This window comes from Pygocentrus nattereri, chromosome 29 (assembly GCF_015220715.1).
Source record: "Pygocentrus nattereri isolate fPygNat1 chromosome 29, fPygNat1.pri, whole genome shotgun sequence".
Classification (NCBI taxonomy): Eukaryota; Metazoa; Chordata; class Actinopteri; order Characiformes; family Serrasalmidae; genus Pygocentrus; species Pygocentrus nattereri.
The window spans coordinates 7,085,349-7,104,505 of record NC_051239.1 but is presented as its reverse complement, the minus strand read 5'-3'; the positions used below and the strand labels follow the sequence as shown (position 1 = coordinate 7,104,505).

Genomic DNA, 19,157 nt, shown 5'->3' with positions numbered 1-19,157 from the left:
CCATTTCCAACAGTGGAGGAAGGCAGGAACCAGTGACAGAACAGCCATGATACAAGAGGAGGCACGGAACATGCAGGAGGAAGGATGAAGGTCGAGGGCAGTGGAGCTAGCTTCCCAAGGAGCCTGGACCAAATGGGACCTCCCCAAGAGGAAGATCACTTGGGAGGACCTATGGAGACTGGAGCCATTCTGCATCTCTTTCCTGCTGAGATCAGTATATGACACAATCCCAAACCCAGCAAACTTGCATAAGTGGGGCATAAGAGAGGACCCATTGTGCAAGCTTTGTGGGGAAAGGGGCACCATGGCACAAATATTGTCCAGGTGTAAAACAGCACTCACCCAAGGAAGGTACAGGCTAATGATACTCGCTAACACCTTAGAGCAGGAGAGGAAGAAGAAACGCCAACCACTTCGGAAATTAACATCAGTCCAGTTTGTAAGGGAGGGGGAAGAGCCACCAACCACAGCAACAAGAAGAACCAGTCTGTTACAAATGGCCCAATCATGGGAAATGAAGGTCAACCTGGGATCAAGGCTGCAGTTCCCCCAGATTGTCCAGACAACCTTGAGGCCGGATGTGATACTGTGGTCTGAAGAGGCGAAAAAGATCATCGTCAAAGAACTTACAGTCCTATGGGAAGAGGGGTGTGAACAGGCCTTTGAAAGGAAGAGCACCAAATACCAAGACCTTCTGCATGACTGTAGGGGGACAGGATGGCAGGCATGGAGGTCAGCTGTAGAGGATTTCCAGCCCAGCCAGTCTGGAGAATGCTCACAGCCACTGGAATGATGGGGAAGGAGAGAAAGGCAGCAGCTCGCAAGATGGGGAAGGCAGCAGAAAGAGCCTCTTGCTGGTTGTGAAGCAGGAGAGAGTAGTTAAGCTGGAAGCCAGGAGGAGGTGAAGGGCAGTGACTTGGCCACCACTGCTGACCCACCACCGGGAGATGCGGAATGCGTGGTTGAGGGTCAAAACACCTGATGAACGGTAGGTACCGCCTGATGACATCAACTCCTCTTGGCGAAGGCTACATTCACTTAAGGTGAATGAAGGAGAAGCATCTTCAGATGGATTTGGAATCAACTACTATATTACTACCATGTCAGTGTCACTGCAGTCCTGAGAATTAATAATGCACTGAAATAAAAATGTCTGGCCCAAACAATATAAGCATACACTCAAAACTGAAAACTGAAAGAAACAGGTTATTTTATATATAATTTGCGGTATTTTCTATATCATTTTTATGTTTTTGAATTAACAGAATAATGCCAATGCTTCAAATGCAATGCTAAATAATATGAAATAGTAAAAGTTAAAAAATTTCAGAGCTATAAAGAAGCTATAAAGATGCACCTTGTTCCTAATATGTAACACTGATGTGGCTAGTGGCCTGAAGTTTCCCCAGCAGGTGGTGCTTTTTGCCAAATACAGAAGAACGAAACAAACCTCAGCAGGATCTAGGGAACACGTGTTTTCTGTTAACAAGAGGCCAAATATGTTTACTACCAAAAGATTATATAAATAACACTCAGTATTATTTATCAGATTTCCAAGAACAAATTTCATTGATTAAGTTAATGCTGAAAAGCACTAAAGAACTAAAAAAAATGTTTCACTGTTGATTTGCTGTAGCTCTAGCTGTTTGAATGCTTCTATGCTGGCCACAAGAGCAAAAGTAAACAGCGTTTTTAATTCGCATTTCTCAGTTTTATAACTTTTCAGACGATATGTTAAATGTTGGAAATAAGTGTTTGACATTTTATCATAAACATATTTAAAATTCTGCTTGTTCTCCAAAATGTATAGTGCCTCCTTTGACTGTTTTTGGCTGAAAAGCTTGAGTGGCTGAAATTTGAATTTGAATTTTAGTGCATCCCTGCTGAGAATGATTCACCACCTTTGCCTGTTTTGTGGGGGTCCTGTAGGGGTCCTGACCATTGAATAAAGCAGGGAAACAGATGGAGTACAATCTGTACTTGTAGGACTAGAAAAGAGTCTTGTGCAGTAAGTGGACCTGATAAAATGGACAATAAGTGTAAATACAGGGCAGGTGTACCTAATAAAATGACAGGAGAGAGAGTGAGAGAGTGAGCAAAAGAGAGAAAAGAAGGAACGTAGAGAGGCTAATCTCTACTGACTGCTCGGGGAGCTCTTTGAAAGAGGTTTTCCCGTTTGTGTGTGTGTTCCTCCCTGTGCATTTCTCGTCCGCTGCAGAGTGAACACTTTCCGCACTGAGGATCCTTCCAGCACTGACGGAAAAAAGGCCTGGGAGATGGACGATGGGCACCGTCCTGACTTTCACTGCCCGTCACTATTTTTAGGGCTCTTATGCTGCTGTGCACATTCTCCCTATGATGAATAATGAGCAGAATTAAATTTGATTGAGCAAAAAATGAATAAAAAAATGATCAGGTTCATAAAAATCAGTGATGGACCGAAAAGCAATGGTGTACGTTGCATAGTAAAATTAGTATGCAGCAGCTGCAGCTTTCACAAGTACCGATACATCTGCCTGTGACTAATAAGGAGCCAATCAGAGGCCAGATCCATCAGCCAGAGACCAATCGGAGCGGTCCACCCCGAACATCCCTGAACATCTATGCTGCCTTAGCCCACTTCTTACATAACTACAGACCACAGCGCTTTCTTTTGCCTAATTTATAACGATTAGGAGGAGGTAGACGCGCTGCAGTTTCATCAGGACTGAAATAGATTTCTGTCCTGCAGCATGGCGCATATGTTAATGCAATCCTCGCATTCAGCAGTGTGAAAAAAATTGCATGAGTGTTTGTGTGCCTGCATGTCAGTAGGAGGTGTGTGAAGCAGCTGTATAAATGTTGCTCTCTGCTGGGACTCTGTACTAAAACCACAGGAGGCTTCATTCTGACTGTAATGACTGTAAAACCACTCAGCTTATCTCCACACGCGCAGGCTGGATGTCCAGAACCGTCCAGACAGCATTGCTAATGAGTGAATTCAGCTACTTTAAGGTGCTCCCGTTGCTGATACAGGTGCACACACAGCATGTATAAGCTTCTTAGAAAAGCATTGACCAATTGAATGGGACGCTGTGAAGCAGCCACACCTGAGCCTAAGGTCATCATGCCCGGTGCTAAGCGTGGGCTAGAGGAGTATAAAGCCTCATAGCATGAAGCTGTGTGGTTCTCTGGATTATTGGAGTGCCATCCAGTACCTTTGGGATGAGTTGGGGGGGTCCAGAATGGATCATCCAGCATCAGTACCTGACCTCATTAATACTCTTGTGGCAGAATGCGATCAAATCCTCACAGCAGTGTTCCAACATCTAGTGTAAAGCCGGGTCAGAAGAATAGAGGCTGGTACTGCAGCAAAGGGGGACAAACTCCCTGTTAATACCCTTCATTTCAGAAGAAATGCTGGATAAGCTGGTATGTATAAACTTTTGCCATTAATTACAAGTTATTCATTTTCCAGGAAAAATGCAAATATATTAGACAGAAAATTATACTAAAGCCTCATTGCCTAAACATAATTCTAACTATTTGGAGTTTTTCAAAGAAATCCGCTGCAGTGTTTTTCCACACCACCAAAGTTCAGTCTTAGAGGTTGGTGGTATTCTCTGCTTCTGCTTTTAAATTCGATCAAAAAGCAATATTGGCACTACATTAAAAACAGACACGACTCTGTAGTGGAAATCACACGTCTGAAAACCGTTGTCTCTAAACACAGTTCACCACTCCATTCACAAATGCAAGTTAAAAATCTGGCACGCAAAGAAGAAACTGTATATAAACAGGATCCAGCAATCCCGATCATTTAAGATGGACTCAAGTGAAGTGGAAGGTTCAAATTTGAAATTCTATTTGGAGATTGTGGCCGTCGTGTCCTCCAGGCTAAAGAGGAGAGGGAGCATTCAGCTTGTTATCAGGGCTCAGTTCAAAAGCCAGCATTCATGATGTTATAGACATGCATTAGTGAGCATAGCATGGATGACTTGCATATCTGTGAAGGCACCATTAATGCTGAACGATATATACAATTTTTAGGGCAAAATATGCTGCCATCCAGATGACGTCTTTTTCAGGGAAGGCCTTGCTTATTTCAGCAAGACCATGTAAAACCACATTCTGCATGTATTACAGCAGCATGGCTCCATAGTAAAAGAATCTGGGTGCTAAACCAACTTGCTGTCCATACCTGTCAACTGTTCAAAACATTTGGTGCATTGTAGAACGAAAAATACGACAAAGGAGCCCTCAAACTGTTGAACAGCTAAAATCCTGTATCAGAACAAGAGCGGGAAAACATTTCACTTTCAAAACCACAGCCGTGTCTCCTCAGTTCTCAAATGCTTCCAGAGTGTTGTTGAAAGAAGAGGTCCCAACTTTTTTGAAAAGTGTTGGTGGCATCAAGTTCAAAATGGGCATATATTTCGCAAAAACAATAAGATTTCTCAGTTTAAACATTTGATAAGTTGTCCTTATACCATGTCCTATTTAAACTGGAGTTTAAATGATTTGCATATCATTGCATTCTGTTTTTATTTATGTTTTGTGCAGCGTCCCAAATTTTTTGGAAATGGGGTTGTATTTTTCAGACATCCTAATTTACTCTTCAGTGTTCACACTCATCTCCACTAATTTCCACAAACTCCTACAGGAATCTCAGTCTCAGGACAAAAGCGTGCATCCAGAGATCCGGTCGAGTTAGTCTTTTTGTCTGCGGGACGTCTGTGTCCTCAGGCTCTGCTGATCTTACTCGTGGGTTGGCACTGACTAAGTTGTTTGGGTTGACAGCTCTGTGTGGTGAGTTCACATTCACAAATAGTGGGCATGTTTGTTGTGCTTTGTGTTAAAGATGCGCTATTTATTATTTGTTAATCGCTATCTCAGTGTCAAAAGTTTCTGTGGTTGGAAGAATTCAATAAAGCAAATTTTGGTCACAATAGTGTATGCCATGTTTTTCATAACAGCTTTATGTTATAACAAGGGTTCACAGCTGTGTTTTCTATATATAGGAAGGCAACGCAATCACATGTAGACAGTGAATATTGTATTTTGTCTGCAATCATGCAGCCCTGCTATGCTGTTATCAGTCCCATCTCCAGTTAGACAGGGAATTGTGCTGTGTATGATTGAGTTATTTAGGACGAGTGCTGCCTATGTGAAGCTCAGACTCACCCTGTTTTGGGTGACAATGAGAGATCCTAAATGTTCATGACTGGCTGGTCAGCTGTAAAATGAAGATTCATCTCATAGTTCATATTTACATATACACTCATTGGCAACTTTATTAGAACGACCTGACTTGTGCTTTTATTCTCTGGCCGTTTCATCATAAACTCCTACCTTGTAAGTCCACTTACTGGTCACTTTATTAAAAAAACTACAATGTACTTCCACTCACTGGCCACTTTATCAGAAACATCTACCTTATACTTCCACTCACTGGCCACTTTATCAGAAACACGAACCTTGTACTTCCACTTACTGGCCACTTTATCAGAAACACCTTCCTTGTATGTCCACTCACTGGCCACTTTTTTAGAAACGCCTACCCTATGTGTCCACTAACTGGCCACTTTATCAGAAACACGAACCTTGTACTTCCACTCACTGGCCACTTTATCAGAAACACCTACCTTGTACTTCCACTCACTGGCCACTTTATCAGAAACACGAACCTTGTACTTCCACTCACTGGTCACTTTATCAGAAACACAAACCTTGTACTTCCACATACTGGCCACTTTATCAGAAACAACTACCTTGTATTTTACTTTATGGGAAATTTAATGCAGAACTGCTGCAAGTTGCCCAAACTTTATTAAATCTGACAGAATGTAATTATGTGTAAGGTGTGTAATTATATAAGAACATTCTGTCATTCTCCCTCATGCATATGAATGAGGGAAAGAAATGCATTTTACATTTTTCCGTGTGTATGGCTCAAAAACTGAGTGTGCACTTTCAGGCAGAATGCATTCTATATCCTATTTGAAACCTGGCCTAGCACACTATATAGACAAACGTACTGGGACACCACTTCTAATTATTAAGTTCAGGTGTTTCAGCCACAACCATTACTAACAGCTGGATAAAATTAAGCTCATAGCCTTGCAGTCTGGACAGACAACACTGGCGGTAGAGTGGTACTGATGAGCTCAGTGGCTTTAAACATATGATGCCACCTCTGCCACACGTCAGTTTGTGAAATCTCTGTCCTGCTAGAACTGTAAGTGCTATAATTGTGAAATGAAAGCATCTAGGCAAGCAAGCAAGGCAAGGTCCATAAAGGCATGGCTGGGTGAGATTGGTGTGGAAGAACCTGACTGGCCCACACAGAGACCTGACCTCAACCTTTAGGGTGAACTAGAACAGAGATTGTGAGTCAGGCCCTCTTGTCTAACATCAGTGTCTGACCTCACAAATGCTCTTCTGGATGAGTGAGCAAAAATTCCCACAGACACTCTCCAAAGGCAAAGGGGGCGGTGGGCATATAAATGCCTGTGGATTTAGAAGGAGATGTCATGAAAGCTCCTGTGGGTGGGATGTGTATGTGTCCCAATACTTTTGTCCACATAGTGATAATCTAGCTGGCTGCATTGAGCTGGAGTTTTGCCAAGAATACCTTTTAAAAAATACAATTCAGGTAAAACTATGGTCAAATAATGTCTCAGGCATTAGGCTGGGTGTTGATAACCTTTGTAATAATTTTGTGATGAAGCTTTTTGAAATATTAAACTCTTCAGGCATCTGGTTCACTGGTTCCTGAGAATAGGTCTGATTCTGTTTCTTTGTTTACATCTTATACATTTAAAGAAATTAATTTTTACATACATTTTTTTCTCTGTTTTTGTTACTGTCCCTGTAGGACTGATAAAGGAATGAAATCTGATGAAATCTGTTCTGATTGGCTGTTGTTGTTTTTATGGCATTACAATAGCAAAGAATTCAACATAGCTTCTTTATGGACTGAATGAACTGAAGATTGAATGTTAACATTGTTTGCATACTACATCTAGATTATTGGAATTCCCCTTTAGGGAAAACCGAAAACTCATGGAGTATTATAAGTGTCTTCTTCTTCTTCTTTTGGCTGCTCCCTTTAGGGGTCGCCACAGCAGATCATCTACCTCCATCTTGCCCTATCCACTGCCTCCTCTACTTTCACACCAACCATCTCCATGTCCACCTTCACTACATCCATAAACCTTCTCTGAGGTCTACCTCTTCTCCTTCTGCCCGGCAGCTCCATCTCCAACATTCTTTGACCAATATATCCACTATTCCTCCTCAACACATGTCCAAACCATCTCAACCTGGCCTCTCTGGCTTTATCTCCAAACTGCTCCACCTTCACTGTCCCTCTGATCTGCTCATTTCTAATCTTGTCCATCCTTGTCACTCCCAACGAAAATCTCAGCATCTTCATCTCCGCCACCTCCAGCTCAGCCTCCTGTCTTTTAGACAGAGCCACGGTCTCCAAACCAGACATCATAGCAGGACGCACTACTGTCTTATAAACCTTCGCTTTCACTCTTGCTGCTATCCTTCTGTCACACATCAGCCCTGACACCCATCTCCACCCACTCCATCCTGCCTGCACCCTCTTCCTCACCTCTTTTCTACACTGTCCATTGCTCTGGATGGTTGACCCAAGATATTTGAAGTCATCCACCTTTAAGACCTCTACTCCTTGCATCTTCACCTTTCCACCTGCCTCCCTCTCATTCACACATGTATTCTGTCTTTCTACTGACCTTCATTCCTCTCCTCTCCAGTGCAAACCTCCACCTCTCCAGATTCTCTTCCACCTGCTTTCTACTCTCACCACAGATTACAATGTCATCTGTAAACATCATGGTCCATGGAGCCTCCTGCCTGACCTCATCTGTCAACCTTTCCATCACCATTGCAAACAAGAAGGGGCTCAAAGCTGATCCTTGATGTAACCCCACCTTCACCTTGAAACCATTTGTCACTCCAACTGCACACCTCACCACTGTCTCACCATCTTCATACATGTCCTGCACCACCCTAACATACTTTTCAGCTACACCTGACTTCCTCATACAGTACCACAGTTCCTCTCTTGGCACCCTATCATACGCCTTCTCTAGAGCCACAAAGACACAATGTAGCTCCTTCTGACCTTCTCTGTACTTCTCTACCAACACTCTCAACGCAAAAATTGTATCTGTGGTGCTCTTTCTGGGCATGAAACCAAACTGCTGCTCACTGATCTGGACCTCTCGCCTTAGCCTTGCTTCAACAACTTTTTCCCATACCTTCATGGTGTGGCTCATCAACTTTATACCTATGTAGTTACTGCAGCTCTGCACATCACCCTTGTTCTTAAAGATGGGGACCAGTACACTGCATCTCCACTCATCAGGCATCCTCTCACTCTCCAGGATTTTGTTAAACAACCTGGTTAAAAAGTCCACTGCCTTCTCTCCTAAACATCTCCATACCTCCACAGGTATGTCATCTGGACCAACTGCCTTTCCATTCTTCATCCTTTTTAAAGCTGCCCTCACTTCCACCTTACCAATTCTCTGCACTTCCTGATCCACTATCTCTCCCCCCGTTGTCCTCCTCTCTCTCTCGTTGTCCTCATTCATTAGATCTTCAAAGTACTCCTTCCATCTACTCAACACTTTCTGTTCACTCACTAGTACATTTCCCTCTCTATCCTTTATCAGCCTAACCTGCTGTACATCCTTTCCAGCTCTATCTCTCTGTTTAGCCAAACGATACAAGTCCTTTACTCCTTCTTTACTGTCCAGCCTCTCATACAGCTCATCATAGACCTGAGCCTTTGCCTTTGCCACCATTCTTTTCGCTATGCGACTAGCCTCACAGTACTCCTGCCTACTTCCTTCATCTCTCTGGTTATCCCACTTTTTCTTAGCTGCCTTCTTCTTCTGAATACTCTCCTGGACTTCCTCATTCCACCACCAACTTTCCTTGTCTTCTTTCCTCTGACCAGACGAAACACCCAACACATTCTTGCCAGTTTCTCTCACCACCTCAGCTGTAGTTTCCCAGTCCTCAGGTAGCTCCTCACTGCCCCCAACGGCTTGTTGCAATTTTTCCCTAAACTGCCTGCAACCATCCTCCTCCTTCAGCTTCCACCATCTAATCTTTGGTTCTGTCTTCACTCTCTTCCTCTTCTTTGTTTCTAATCTCATTCTACAGTCAACCAACCTATGCTGCCTTGCTACACTTTCCCCTGGCACCACTTTACAACCTCCAATCTCCTTTAGGTGGCATCTCATGCTAAGGATATAATCCACCTGTGTGCACCTCCCTCCACTCTTGTATGTCACCCTGTGTTCTTCCCTCTTCTGAAAATATGTGTTCACCACAGCCATTTCCATTCTCTTTGCAAAATCTACAACCATCTGACCTTCTGCATTTCTGTCTTTCACACCATACATACCCAGCACCTCTTCATCCCCTTAGTTCCCTTCACCAACATGTCCATTGAAGTCTGCACCAATCACTAATCTCTCCTCTCTAGGGACACCATCTACCACTTCATCCATCTTACTCCAAAATTCCAACCAACCTGTGGTGCATATGAACTGACCACATTCAAAATTACACCATCAACCTCCAACTTCAGGCTCATGATCCTGTCTGACACTCTCTTTACATCCAGAACACTTTTCCCAAGCTGTTCCTTTAGGATTATCCCTACTCCATTTCTCTTCCTCTCTACACCATGATAGAACAGATTGAATCCACCTCCAATGTTCCTGGCCTTGCTTCCTTTCCATCTGGTCTCCTGGACACACAGAATATCTACCTTCCTTCTCTCCATCATGTCTGCAAGCTCTCTGCCTTTACCAGTCATTGTCCCTATGTTCAGAGTCCCTACTCTAACCTCCACACTCCTGCCTTTCCTTCTCTCTCGCTGCCTTCTAACCCGCCTTCCTCGTGTAGGAGTTCTAAATTGAGTTTAGGTAGTAGATGCCTGCAGTAAAGTGTGCTGGTGTGTTTATGTGTATCTGACCTCTTTACATGAAACCAGCATGCTGATGTTGTGCTGAACACACACACACACACACACAGGCTAACAGAGATCTGCAGACCACTGCAGGACCCAAAAGGCTGTGTGTACGTGCCCTCGCGTCTGAGTGCTCTGTGAAGTGCCCGGGGCAGTTTTTGGGAGTGTGTCCATTAACGGAGGATGAGTGGGGCAGCTTTTTCCAGCGGTTACACTTCACGCTTTTGTTATTTGGGCTTGTTCCTCAGAGCCAGCAGAGAAAACAGAGAAGGAGAGTCCTCACACACAAACACACACACACACACACACACACACACACACATGCACACACACACACACACACACACACGCACACGCACACACACACACACACGCACACACACACACACACACACACACGCACACACACACGCACACACACACACACACACACTCACACATTCACATGTATACATGCTGACATGACAAAAAACATTCTCTTCTGTTCTTCCTTCTTTTTCTTTTATGCTCTCTTTTGTTCTCTTTTATTCTTTTCCTTTTTCTCCGTCTTGTTTTTTCTCCTCTCCCTAGTTAGTAAATGTAGTGTGTGAGTAACGGTGCTGTTTGTTAGTTCGTGCTGGATGGTCTGCATGAGTGACAGCCGTTGTGTGGGTGCCATCTGTCTGTCTCTCTCTCTCTCTGTCTCTCTCTCTGTCTCTCTCTCTCTCTCTCTCACTCTTTCTTTCTGTCTCTGTCTCTCTGCCCCGCCCCCACCCCCCCCCCCCTCCCCGCCTCTCTCTCCGCCTCTCTCTTTCTGATCACGTTTCCATCTGATGTCTCCATCCAGCCATGTGGAACGAAATGTTATAAACATGTGCAGGAGCACCCACATACACAGCTCTCTCTCTCTCTCTCTCTCTCTCTCTCACACTTTCACACACACACAAACGTGTACACAGTATGAAAATGTTAACCCTAAAGCTAAACTAAAATTTGCTTTTATTTGTTCTTGATGGTTGCTTCTTTGCAGATGATCAGGCACTACACACTTACTTACACTTGTTTATAAAATACCCAGTGTGTGTGTGTGTGCGTGTGTGCGTGTGTGTGTGTGCGTGTGTGTGAGAGGGTAGGAAACATGAATATAACAGTTAACGAACGATTGCACAAATGCACAAAATTTCTGCCTACATTTGTAGTTGGGGTGTAAACAAAGTCATTCAGAGTGGTTTGGTGTGAAACGCTCCGTTCCAGAGTAACTTAAAGAGACAGAATTGTTCAAAGTGGTGGTGATAGGAACCAGACGTCTAAAGCGTTAATGCCTCTAACGGTTCCCTCACAGAAAGTTATTACATGATATGCTTATGAGTTCCGTGCCTCAATGCTAAGGCATTCGTCTACAACAGTTTTGAGAAAAAAATTGGACTAAAATGTATTTTCACACATTTAGTGGTGGATTTGTTCATGCAGGGCAAACGTCAGGTTGACCCCTGTTTTTTCATTACCAGCATCGCATATAAAACTCAGAAGACGTGTGTAGATGCTTGTTTCCTTTGATGATGTGCAATGCCCCAGTATAGTTTGTAGAGAAGCAGCCCCATGTCATGATGCTCCCCCCTTAGTGGGTGGAGCTGGTGGGATCATATTCTTTCTCTATAAATGATGAGGTGAATAACTGCTGAAGAGTTCTATTCTTGTTTTCATTGATCCGAGGACATTGTTCCAAAGCTCTTCTGCCGTCGTCTGAATAGTCAAATGCACATTTTACATTATTGCAGTGCAGTTCGTTCCATTGTTCACTGTGCAACTGTTGTTCCTGTTGCTTTCAGTTCGTCTTGCAACTCTTTTCAAGTGACTTTTTCAACTGTTGTTGCTCTGTATATATTTGTTTTGCCATTTTTAATCATTAGAAATATTCATTTAAAAAAAAGCAGTGCATCTTGTCTAGAGTTGCACTGAAATTTCAGCCACTTCAAATTTTTGTTTTTCAGCCCAAAGAGTAAAAAGAGTCCACAAACGTTTTTCGGAAAGAGTAAGTGATTAAATACGGCTACAGTGAGGCACCAAGAACACTTGCCAACTAATGAATGACAAACAGGGGAAAAAAATGCAAATGAGGATAGAAAATAAATCAGAAGTAGTGATTAACTGTACGGACGATGCACAGACACATTAAAACAGTTGGAGCAGCAGCAGATCAACAGCGAAACACCCATCACTGGTTCACTGCAGCTTCTTTATAGTGTTTAGATGAACTAAATTAATGACATTCTTTAATGGGAATCACATTCACATAAATAATCACATAAATAACGCTGAGTGAGTTGCTCACCTGTCAGTCTGTAAGCTGTTACTGCAAACACCTGAGTGTTGTGTCATTCTGCTGAGGTTTATGGCTGTTTCTGCTCTAAATGATGAACACTGTAGTGACCTTCATGCCAACAGCACCCCCTGCTGGAGAGACTTTAGACTGCTAAACATGAGTTCTTCATCCAAATGCGTATGAAATATTTTGTTATATCAGCTGTGGCTGAAAAAGATGCTTTTGGGAAGCCGAGAGGTTTAACACTGGATTTGTTTCAGAGCTTTTATTTTCGAGGTGCCATCAGCGTCGCTATGTTAATTCAAAAGCACTAATAAAGTGGTCATTTTTTCTTGCTTTTTACATTTTGCTTTTTGGCCGAACGTGTCCTGAATTTTGGTTTTGGTGTCGATGAAGATATAAATCACAGAGGAGCTGTGCAGGAGTGATTTGTGAATGGACGCTGCTTTTGGCCTTCCTTGAGTTTGCCAGCTTCAAATAGAAGCTACAGTAGTATCTGCTGAGGGATGTGAGGCTGAGTGTGACTCTATGAAGGCAGGCGCTGCTCAAATGCCTTTGTGAATAACATCCGAAGGCCGTCTTCCTGTTTTCTTTCTTCACACGCCGCACTCCTGTCATGTATTTCTCACACACACACACACACACACACACACACACACACACACACACACACACACACACACACACACACACACATATATACTGTATGTGGCTACTGCACAGCCTGAATCAGCACCTATTCAAACAGAATCATTCACTGAAGCTCACAGAAGGTCAAGACCACATTCTTTAAAGAGGAAATAGACTAGAATAATATTACACTACACTGCTGTACACACCGCACTGAAAACACTGGTACAGCCTTATGCAAAGTTAAGTTAATACATCCCCTTAGAACTAACATACATATCTTTTTTTTTTTCTTCAATTTTTAGTGCACAGTTTCTATTTATGTGCTTAACTTAGTGGAAAACAACATAAAATGTCCCATAACTTTTACACAGACCAAGTTCTATGTTTGATTTTTTCCCAAATATATTAAATTCAGTAACTAAACAGTAATTGTGTATTAAAATGTGCAGAGGTGTGTTCCTGTAGAGGATGTTTTCATTTATTTGCGCTTAGAAGCTCATCACATCTTGTCATTTGACCAGGGGTTTGTAAACGTTTGCACACAACTGTACATTATTAGACTTTAGTTGATGGAAATAGCAGCATAATAATAGCCAAAAACGAGTAAAATGAAGGGCAAACCTGTGTTGACGTACTTCTGTTCATGTGGAAGTGGTGCATACATTTGAATCATGTAAATGTACTGCAGTGCTTTTGATTCAGTTCTATTGTGATTCTTTAGGAGAGGATTCAGTGCATAATGTCATCAAAATATTGATTGTTCTGACATGATTTAGGATTGTTTCTACATATTACATGTAAAAAATTGCACTGAACACAGAAACGCAAGGAAGGAAGTGTTCACAATCATGTGCAAAAGTTTGAACACCCCCGGCCAAATGGCGTTTTGTTGATTGAAGTAGTGAAAATAGTGATAAGACGTTGCATCATCTACAGAGAACACACTGCAATATGGCTTTTTTTCTGCATGGTGGACAATTTGAATTTATTCAGTTTAACATATCGAAAAGCAAAAAATAAAACACAAAATATGAAGTGTGCCGTAACTTTTGCGCAGGCCACATTTTATTTTATTTATGTCCAATGTGCTAAATCCAGGAAATAAACAGTAATCGTGCATTAAAGTGAGCTTTCTGTGGAGGACGGCTTTTTTCTGTTTTCACGTAGAAAATCAACAGAATTCGTTTGACCAGGAACGCCCAACTTTTGCGTATGACATCACCTCAAAGGTCATCAGTTCAGACCCGGGGCCAGATTCACCAAAGTGTCTGAGAAAAGAAAATCTTCTGGAATGTGTGTTCTTTTTCTTAACTTCATCCTCATGAAAAATTCGATTCTCTTTCTGAATCATTTTTTTTTTGACCATATTTTCTCATTTCTAATTCCACCCGCTAGTTAGGACTCCCCCAATCACACGATACTGTCAACACTAGGAGGGTGAAGGCAGCACAGGCTTCCTCTGAGACCTGCGAAACCAGCCACCGCTTCTTTTCGAACTGCTGATCACGCAACGTCACCGGACAGCCGACGTTGGAGGAAAGCGTCAACCGCCAGATCTGTTACATCAGACGTCTGCGCTGACTAGTACCGCGCTGAGTGATGGGGGGAGAAGGGGGGGCCATCCTACCCACCCAGAGAGAGCGAGGCCAATTGTGCTCTCTTGGACTCCCGGCTACGGACGGCTGTAGCATCACCAGGGGTCAAACTCGCGATCTCCTGATAATACGGTCAACGCTTAGACGGTTGCGCCTATAACACTAAGAACAAGAAGCATTCTTGAAAACATTTTGTTCTTAAATGTCTTCTCCACCTTTCCACGGCCTCATACTCGTCTCAGGAGCTGACGAGACCGGGATTTACATTCTTAAACATGGAAGCTGCCTCTGCTGCTTCCGCTGTTCCTCCACAATTACCATATTTACCAAGGATTTTTTTCCCCTGCTGGCTCTTTCTTCCACCATTACCTCTAATTCTTGTCTGCTAAATGCTTGGTTTGATAAATTGATCCATTTGCTCCTCTCAGCCGATTAAATAATGGAAATAACATTTAATATAAATGAAAAATGTATCTTGGTAAGCTCTAAAATGCATCAGATCTTTTAAAGAGAATATTTGAGAACTCCTTAAGTTTATTTTGAGAATCGTTCACCAACCGTTCGCCACTTAACACAGTTTTCATGAAGATTCTGACATTCACCCGTGTTTCCTTATTTGGGATTTGGGACAGAATCTACGCACACTCTGCGCTGTAAGAACACGTCATGAATCTGATGTAGACTTTTTCTTAGGACCTTTCTCTTGAACAAATTTAAGACGATTCTGAGGAAGAACCTGGACCATGAGGCCCGTTATTTAACAGACTTTTTAGGGTTTGTCTTAAGAACCCTCTGGATTTGAAATGAACGTCTGATGTACACAGTAGTCAACTATAGAAAAGACAACAGAACATCAGGCAGAAGCATCGTAACCCTTCAGTGAGCTCCTAAGAAAATTTATTTTATCCTCAGCATATAAAAACTCAGAAGACTCGTGTAGGATCACTGGTGGTTTTGGATGGTAATTAAAATGGCTATATTTGTGTTGTAGACATTGTAACCCCTGGTTCCCATCACCACCACTGTAAAGAAATCTTTAGGTCTGTAAGCATCAAGCCACTCTGAGTGACAACAGCTGAATTACTGAATTTGTGTTGGTTAGTGTCGTGGGTAACACCTCTGTCTTCTACACTGTAGACTGGGGTTCAATTCCCTGCCTGGTCCAACACCCTACACTATACTAATAAGAGTCCTTGGGCAAGACTCCCAACATTGCCATCACCTACTTGTGTATAAATGATCGAATTGTAAGTTGCTCTGGATAAGAGCGCCTGCTAGGTGCCGTAAATGTAAATAAACTTGGAAAAATCTGTGAAATTCCTCTTTAATCTGTCTTCCAGTTTCTGTGAAAGTGACAGGAACAGTTGTACGTTTTCGAGTCTCTCTCTCTCTCTCGGTGCGGTCTGGACTGTGTGAACGCGGGCTGTCAATAGTTTGTGGTTTAAGTGGTGTTGGAGGAACGCCTCATGGATGTTGATAGAGTGTAATTAAGCTTCACCCTCCGCAATGAGAAACGCTGCTTAATCTCGCGCTCTCGCCTGGAGAGAGTGAGTGGTGGGCAAATCAACACTGCACTCAGGCTTATCCAATGATTCGGGATGTTAAGCTAATTATACAGAGCTATTAAAAGACACACGCACTCATTTTCAGATGTGAGTGAATCATAAACACGTCATGGCCAACTGGGGTCTGTGTGTCCTCTCTTTTCTTCTCGTCTCTACTCGTCTCTTGTCTTCTCCTGTCCTTTTTTCTGTATGTGGTGACAAGAGTAGACAGTAGGGCAAAAATATTACACTGTGGTACTTTTAAGGTCATCATGATATTTAAGGATGTTTATGGAAAAAAAGGAAAAGCGTGCAAATTTGAAGAAAATGTGAAAAGAATTGAAAGATTTTTTTAAAAATTCAACACTTACAAATATAAACTGTCTAAAGGGCAGCTGCACCGATTTACAAAAAATCTCTATAATAAGATATTAAGATGTAATTAAAGTCATTCAGAGTGGTTTGGTGGGAAATGTCCAGTGAGAGTTGTTCACAGTGGTGGTGATTGGATCCAGACGTCCACCTCTAAACGCTCCCTCCCAGCACGTCATTACATGAAATGGTTATAAATTCACTGCCTGATGCCTGAGACACTGTTTAACTAACGTTTTGAGATGTTTTTGTTTTCAAAAATGATGTTTTTATAAATGCAATCAAGCTGGAGAGGTGCAGCGTGTACAGTGTATTTTCCACTATTTTACCTTCATCAACATTCAATGTAAAACTCAGAAGCCAGGTGTAGTTTCACTGGTGTAACACTCAGACAGGGTTGTCAGATGCACATGCAGGGAGTCTTTAATAAACAAAGTCTCTAGATCAGAAACAGCGAATTAACAGGCAAAGGGTCCAAGAAACAACAGGAATGACCAAAACACGGTGAAGGTAGCTCGATAGTGACACGGAGAGTGGCAACACCTCCCAAGGAGGCAGAGTGAGAATCCGGGTTATGAAGGGTGCTGATGAGTGGATTGTAGGCAGGTGTGTGTGTTGGGAGGAGTCAGCCTCTCCGTACTCTGGAGATCTCTGGATGGAGGAACGGTCAGTAGGCGTGACAACCTGTGGTTTTGGATAGGAAATAAAGTGGCTGTGTTTGTGTTGTAGACATTGTGACCCCTGGTTCCCATCTCCAGCACTGTAAAGAAATCTTTACATGTCTCTACAGTAAAGCACTTCAAAACCAAACCACATCTCAGTGACTAAATTAACTAGACATTTAGAAAAAAGCGGTTGAATTCCCCTTTAAGAAGGTCCAGATGAAAAAGCAAAGAAGTGGTGAAAGTGTGAATAAACAAAAGAAATGAATAGCATACTGTGTAGTTTATGCAGTTACGATTAGGAATGGGAATTTCAGCGGCTATAGCTGAAAGTATAGCTGTATATAGCTGAAGTTTTTTTTTGTTTATATTATATTTTTGTGCTATACTAACATATTAGCACGTACTGACAGCCAAAATGGTAAAATGGACATAAAAGGCACCCAAGGTTGTTTGATTTTTGTTGAAAGGACTAAATGGCTCTTAACATTTGGGTTGCGGCCCCTGGCCTAACCAAACCTCGGACGCAGGCTCCACGCTGCCCTCCGGTGGAGTGTAGAGTTCAGACGTCTCATGGGTTGTTAAATATGAGAAAGCTAGTTTCCTTAAGACAGCAACCGCCTATTTGTGCTGTGTTGTCTGCATCGTCTCCTGCGCTGATGCTACAATAATAATGAATTATCATATCACTCATATCTCCCACTCTGTCTTTCCCTCTGTCTCTCTCTCCGCTTAGGGTTCCTGCTGTTGAGACAGCATTGAATTCTGTTTACTGTTGGTCTCTGTAGTTCAAAGTGCTGTCTTCAGTCTCAGACTTTCAGAGACAGATGGTCTCTCTCTCTCTCTCTCTCTCTCTCTCTCTCTCTCTCTCTCTCTCTCTCTCTCTCTCTCTCTCTCTCTCTCTCTCTCTCTCTCTGTCTATCTGTAGGATGAATAATTCATTGAGCAACTCTAGCAGTGCTGAAAACACGCTTCTTACCAGGAATATATATAAACCTGCTGTTTTTCTGGATCTCTGTGTTTTCGTGTATGTCACATTCAGCAGCACGCTCAGTTCTCCTGAGAGTCACCAAAGTGCGCTGTGTATAAGGGTATGTCGTGCTTTTGTATAAAATCCTTACCTGTGTGTGTGTGTGTGTGTGTGTGTGTGTGTGTGTGTGTGTGTGTGTGTGTGTGTGTGTGTGCGTTTCTGCAGGAGAGTGAGCTCCAGAATGTTCTGCAGGGGAAAACACGTTTAAATGTCCAGTTGTTTGCTGATACCCAGAAGACTGCAAAGTATGAGCAGGTAGGCATCGTTCTTAACCCTGACCTGAGGCTTTAAGGGGAACTCCACTGATTTTTCAAAGTTTCTAAATAATTCAGTGGTTGAGATGTAAACAGTGTCATTCGGAGTGGTTTGTTGTAAGAAACACATACACCTCGGGGCAATTTAGCATGTCCAATAGGCCTGACTGCATGTCTTTGGACTGTGGAAAGAACATGGGGAGAACATGCAAACACCACAGAGAAAGGACCCCGGTCACCCGGCCGGGGAATCGAACCCATGCCCGTCTTCCTGTGAGGCAACAGCGCTACCCACCACGCCACTGTGCTGCCCCTTATAATGCAAATATAGCCATTTTATTTACTACCCAAAACCACCAGTGAACCTATACATGTCTTCTGAGCTTTTGTATGTAATGTTGATTATGTTAAAATAATGAATAGATTCAAATAAATGGATTAACAAGATGTTTCAGGCCAAAACTAATGTAAAACAGTGTCTCGGGCGCCAGGCTGTGTATTCATAACCATGTCATATTAGGTTAGGGAGCTTTTAGAGGTGGACGTCTGGTTCCTATCATCACCACTGTAACTAATTCTGACTGTAAGTGTTTCTAGAACAGAGCATTTCACACCAAATCAGTCTGAACGACTCGGTCGGTCAACATCTCAACCGTTTAGTTATGTAGAACCTTTCATTTTCTGATGTAAAAATAAGTCAATACATCCTCTACAGGGAATATATATATATATATATATATATATATATATATATATATATATGTG

The 19,157-nt window shown here is 42.6% G+C and overlaps 1 protein-coding gene across 10 annotated transcripts in view; it reads left to right on the top strand.

The window, feature by feature from the left end:
* rimbp2 (RIMS binding protein 2) overlaps positions 1 to 19,157 on the top strand; it is a 279,113-nt gene that overhangs the window by 144,629 nt on the left and 115,327 nt on the right. For 9 of the 10 annotated variants that reach the window (XM_037536053.1, XM_037536057.1, XM_037536054.1 and 6 more), the window contains one exon: positions 18,304 to 18,393. The exons of the other annotated variant lie outside the window; for it this stretch is intronic. In XM_037536053.1, the coding sequence (XP_037391950.1) occupies positions 18,304 to 18,393 (90 nt within the window). The remainder of the gene's footprint in view (positions 1 to 18,303; positions 18,394 to 19,157) is intronic. 10 annotated transcript variants of the gene reach the window in all.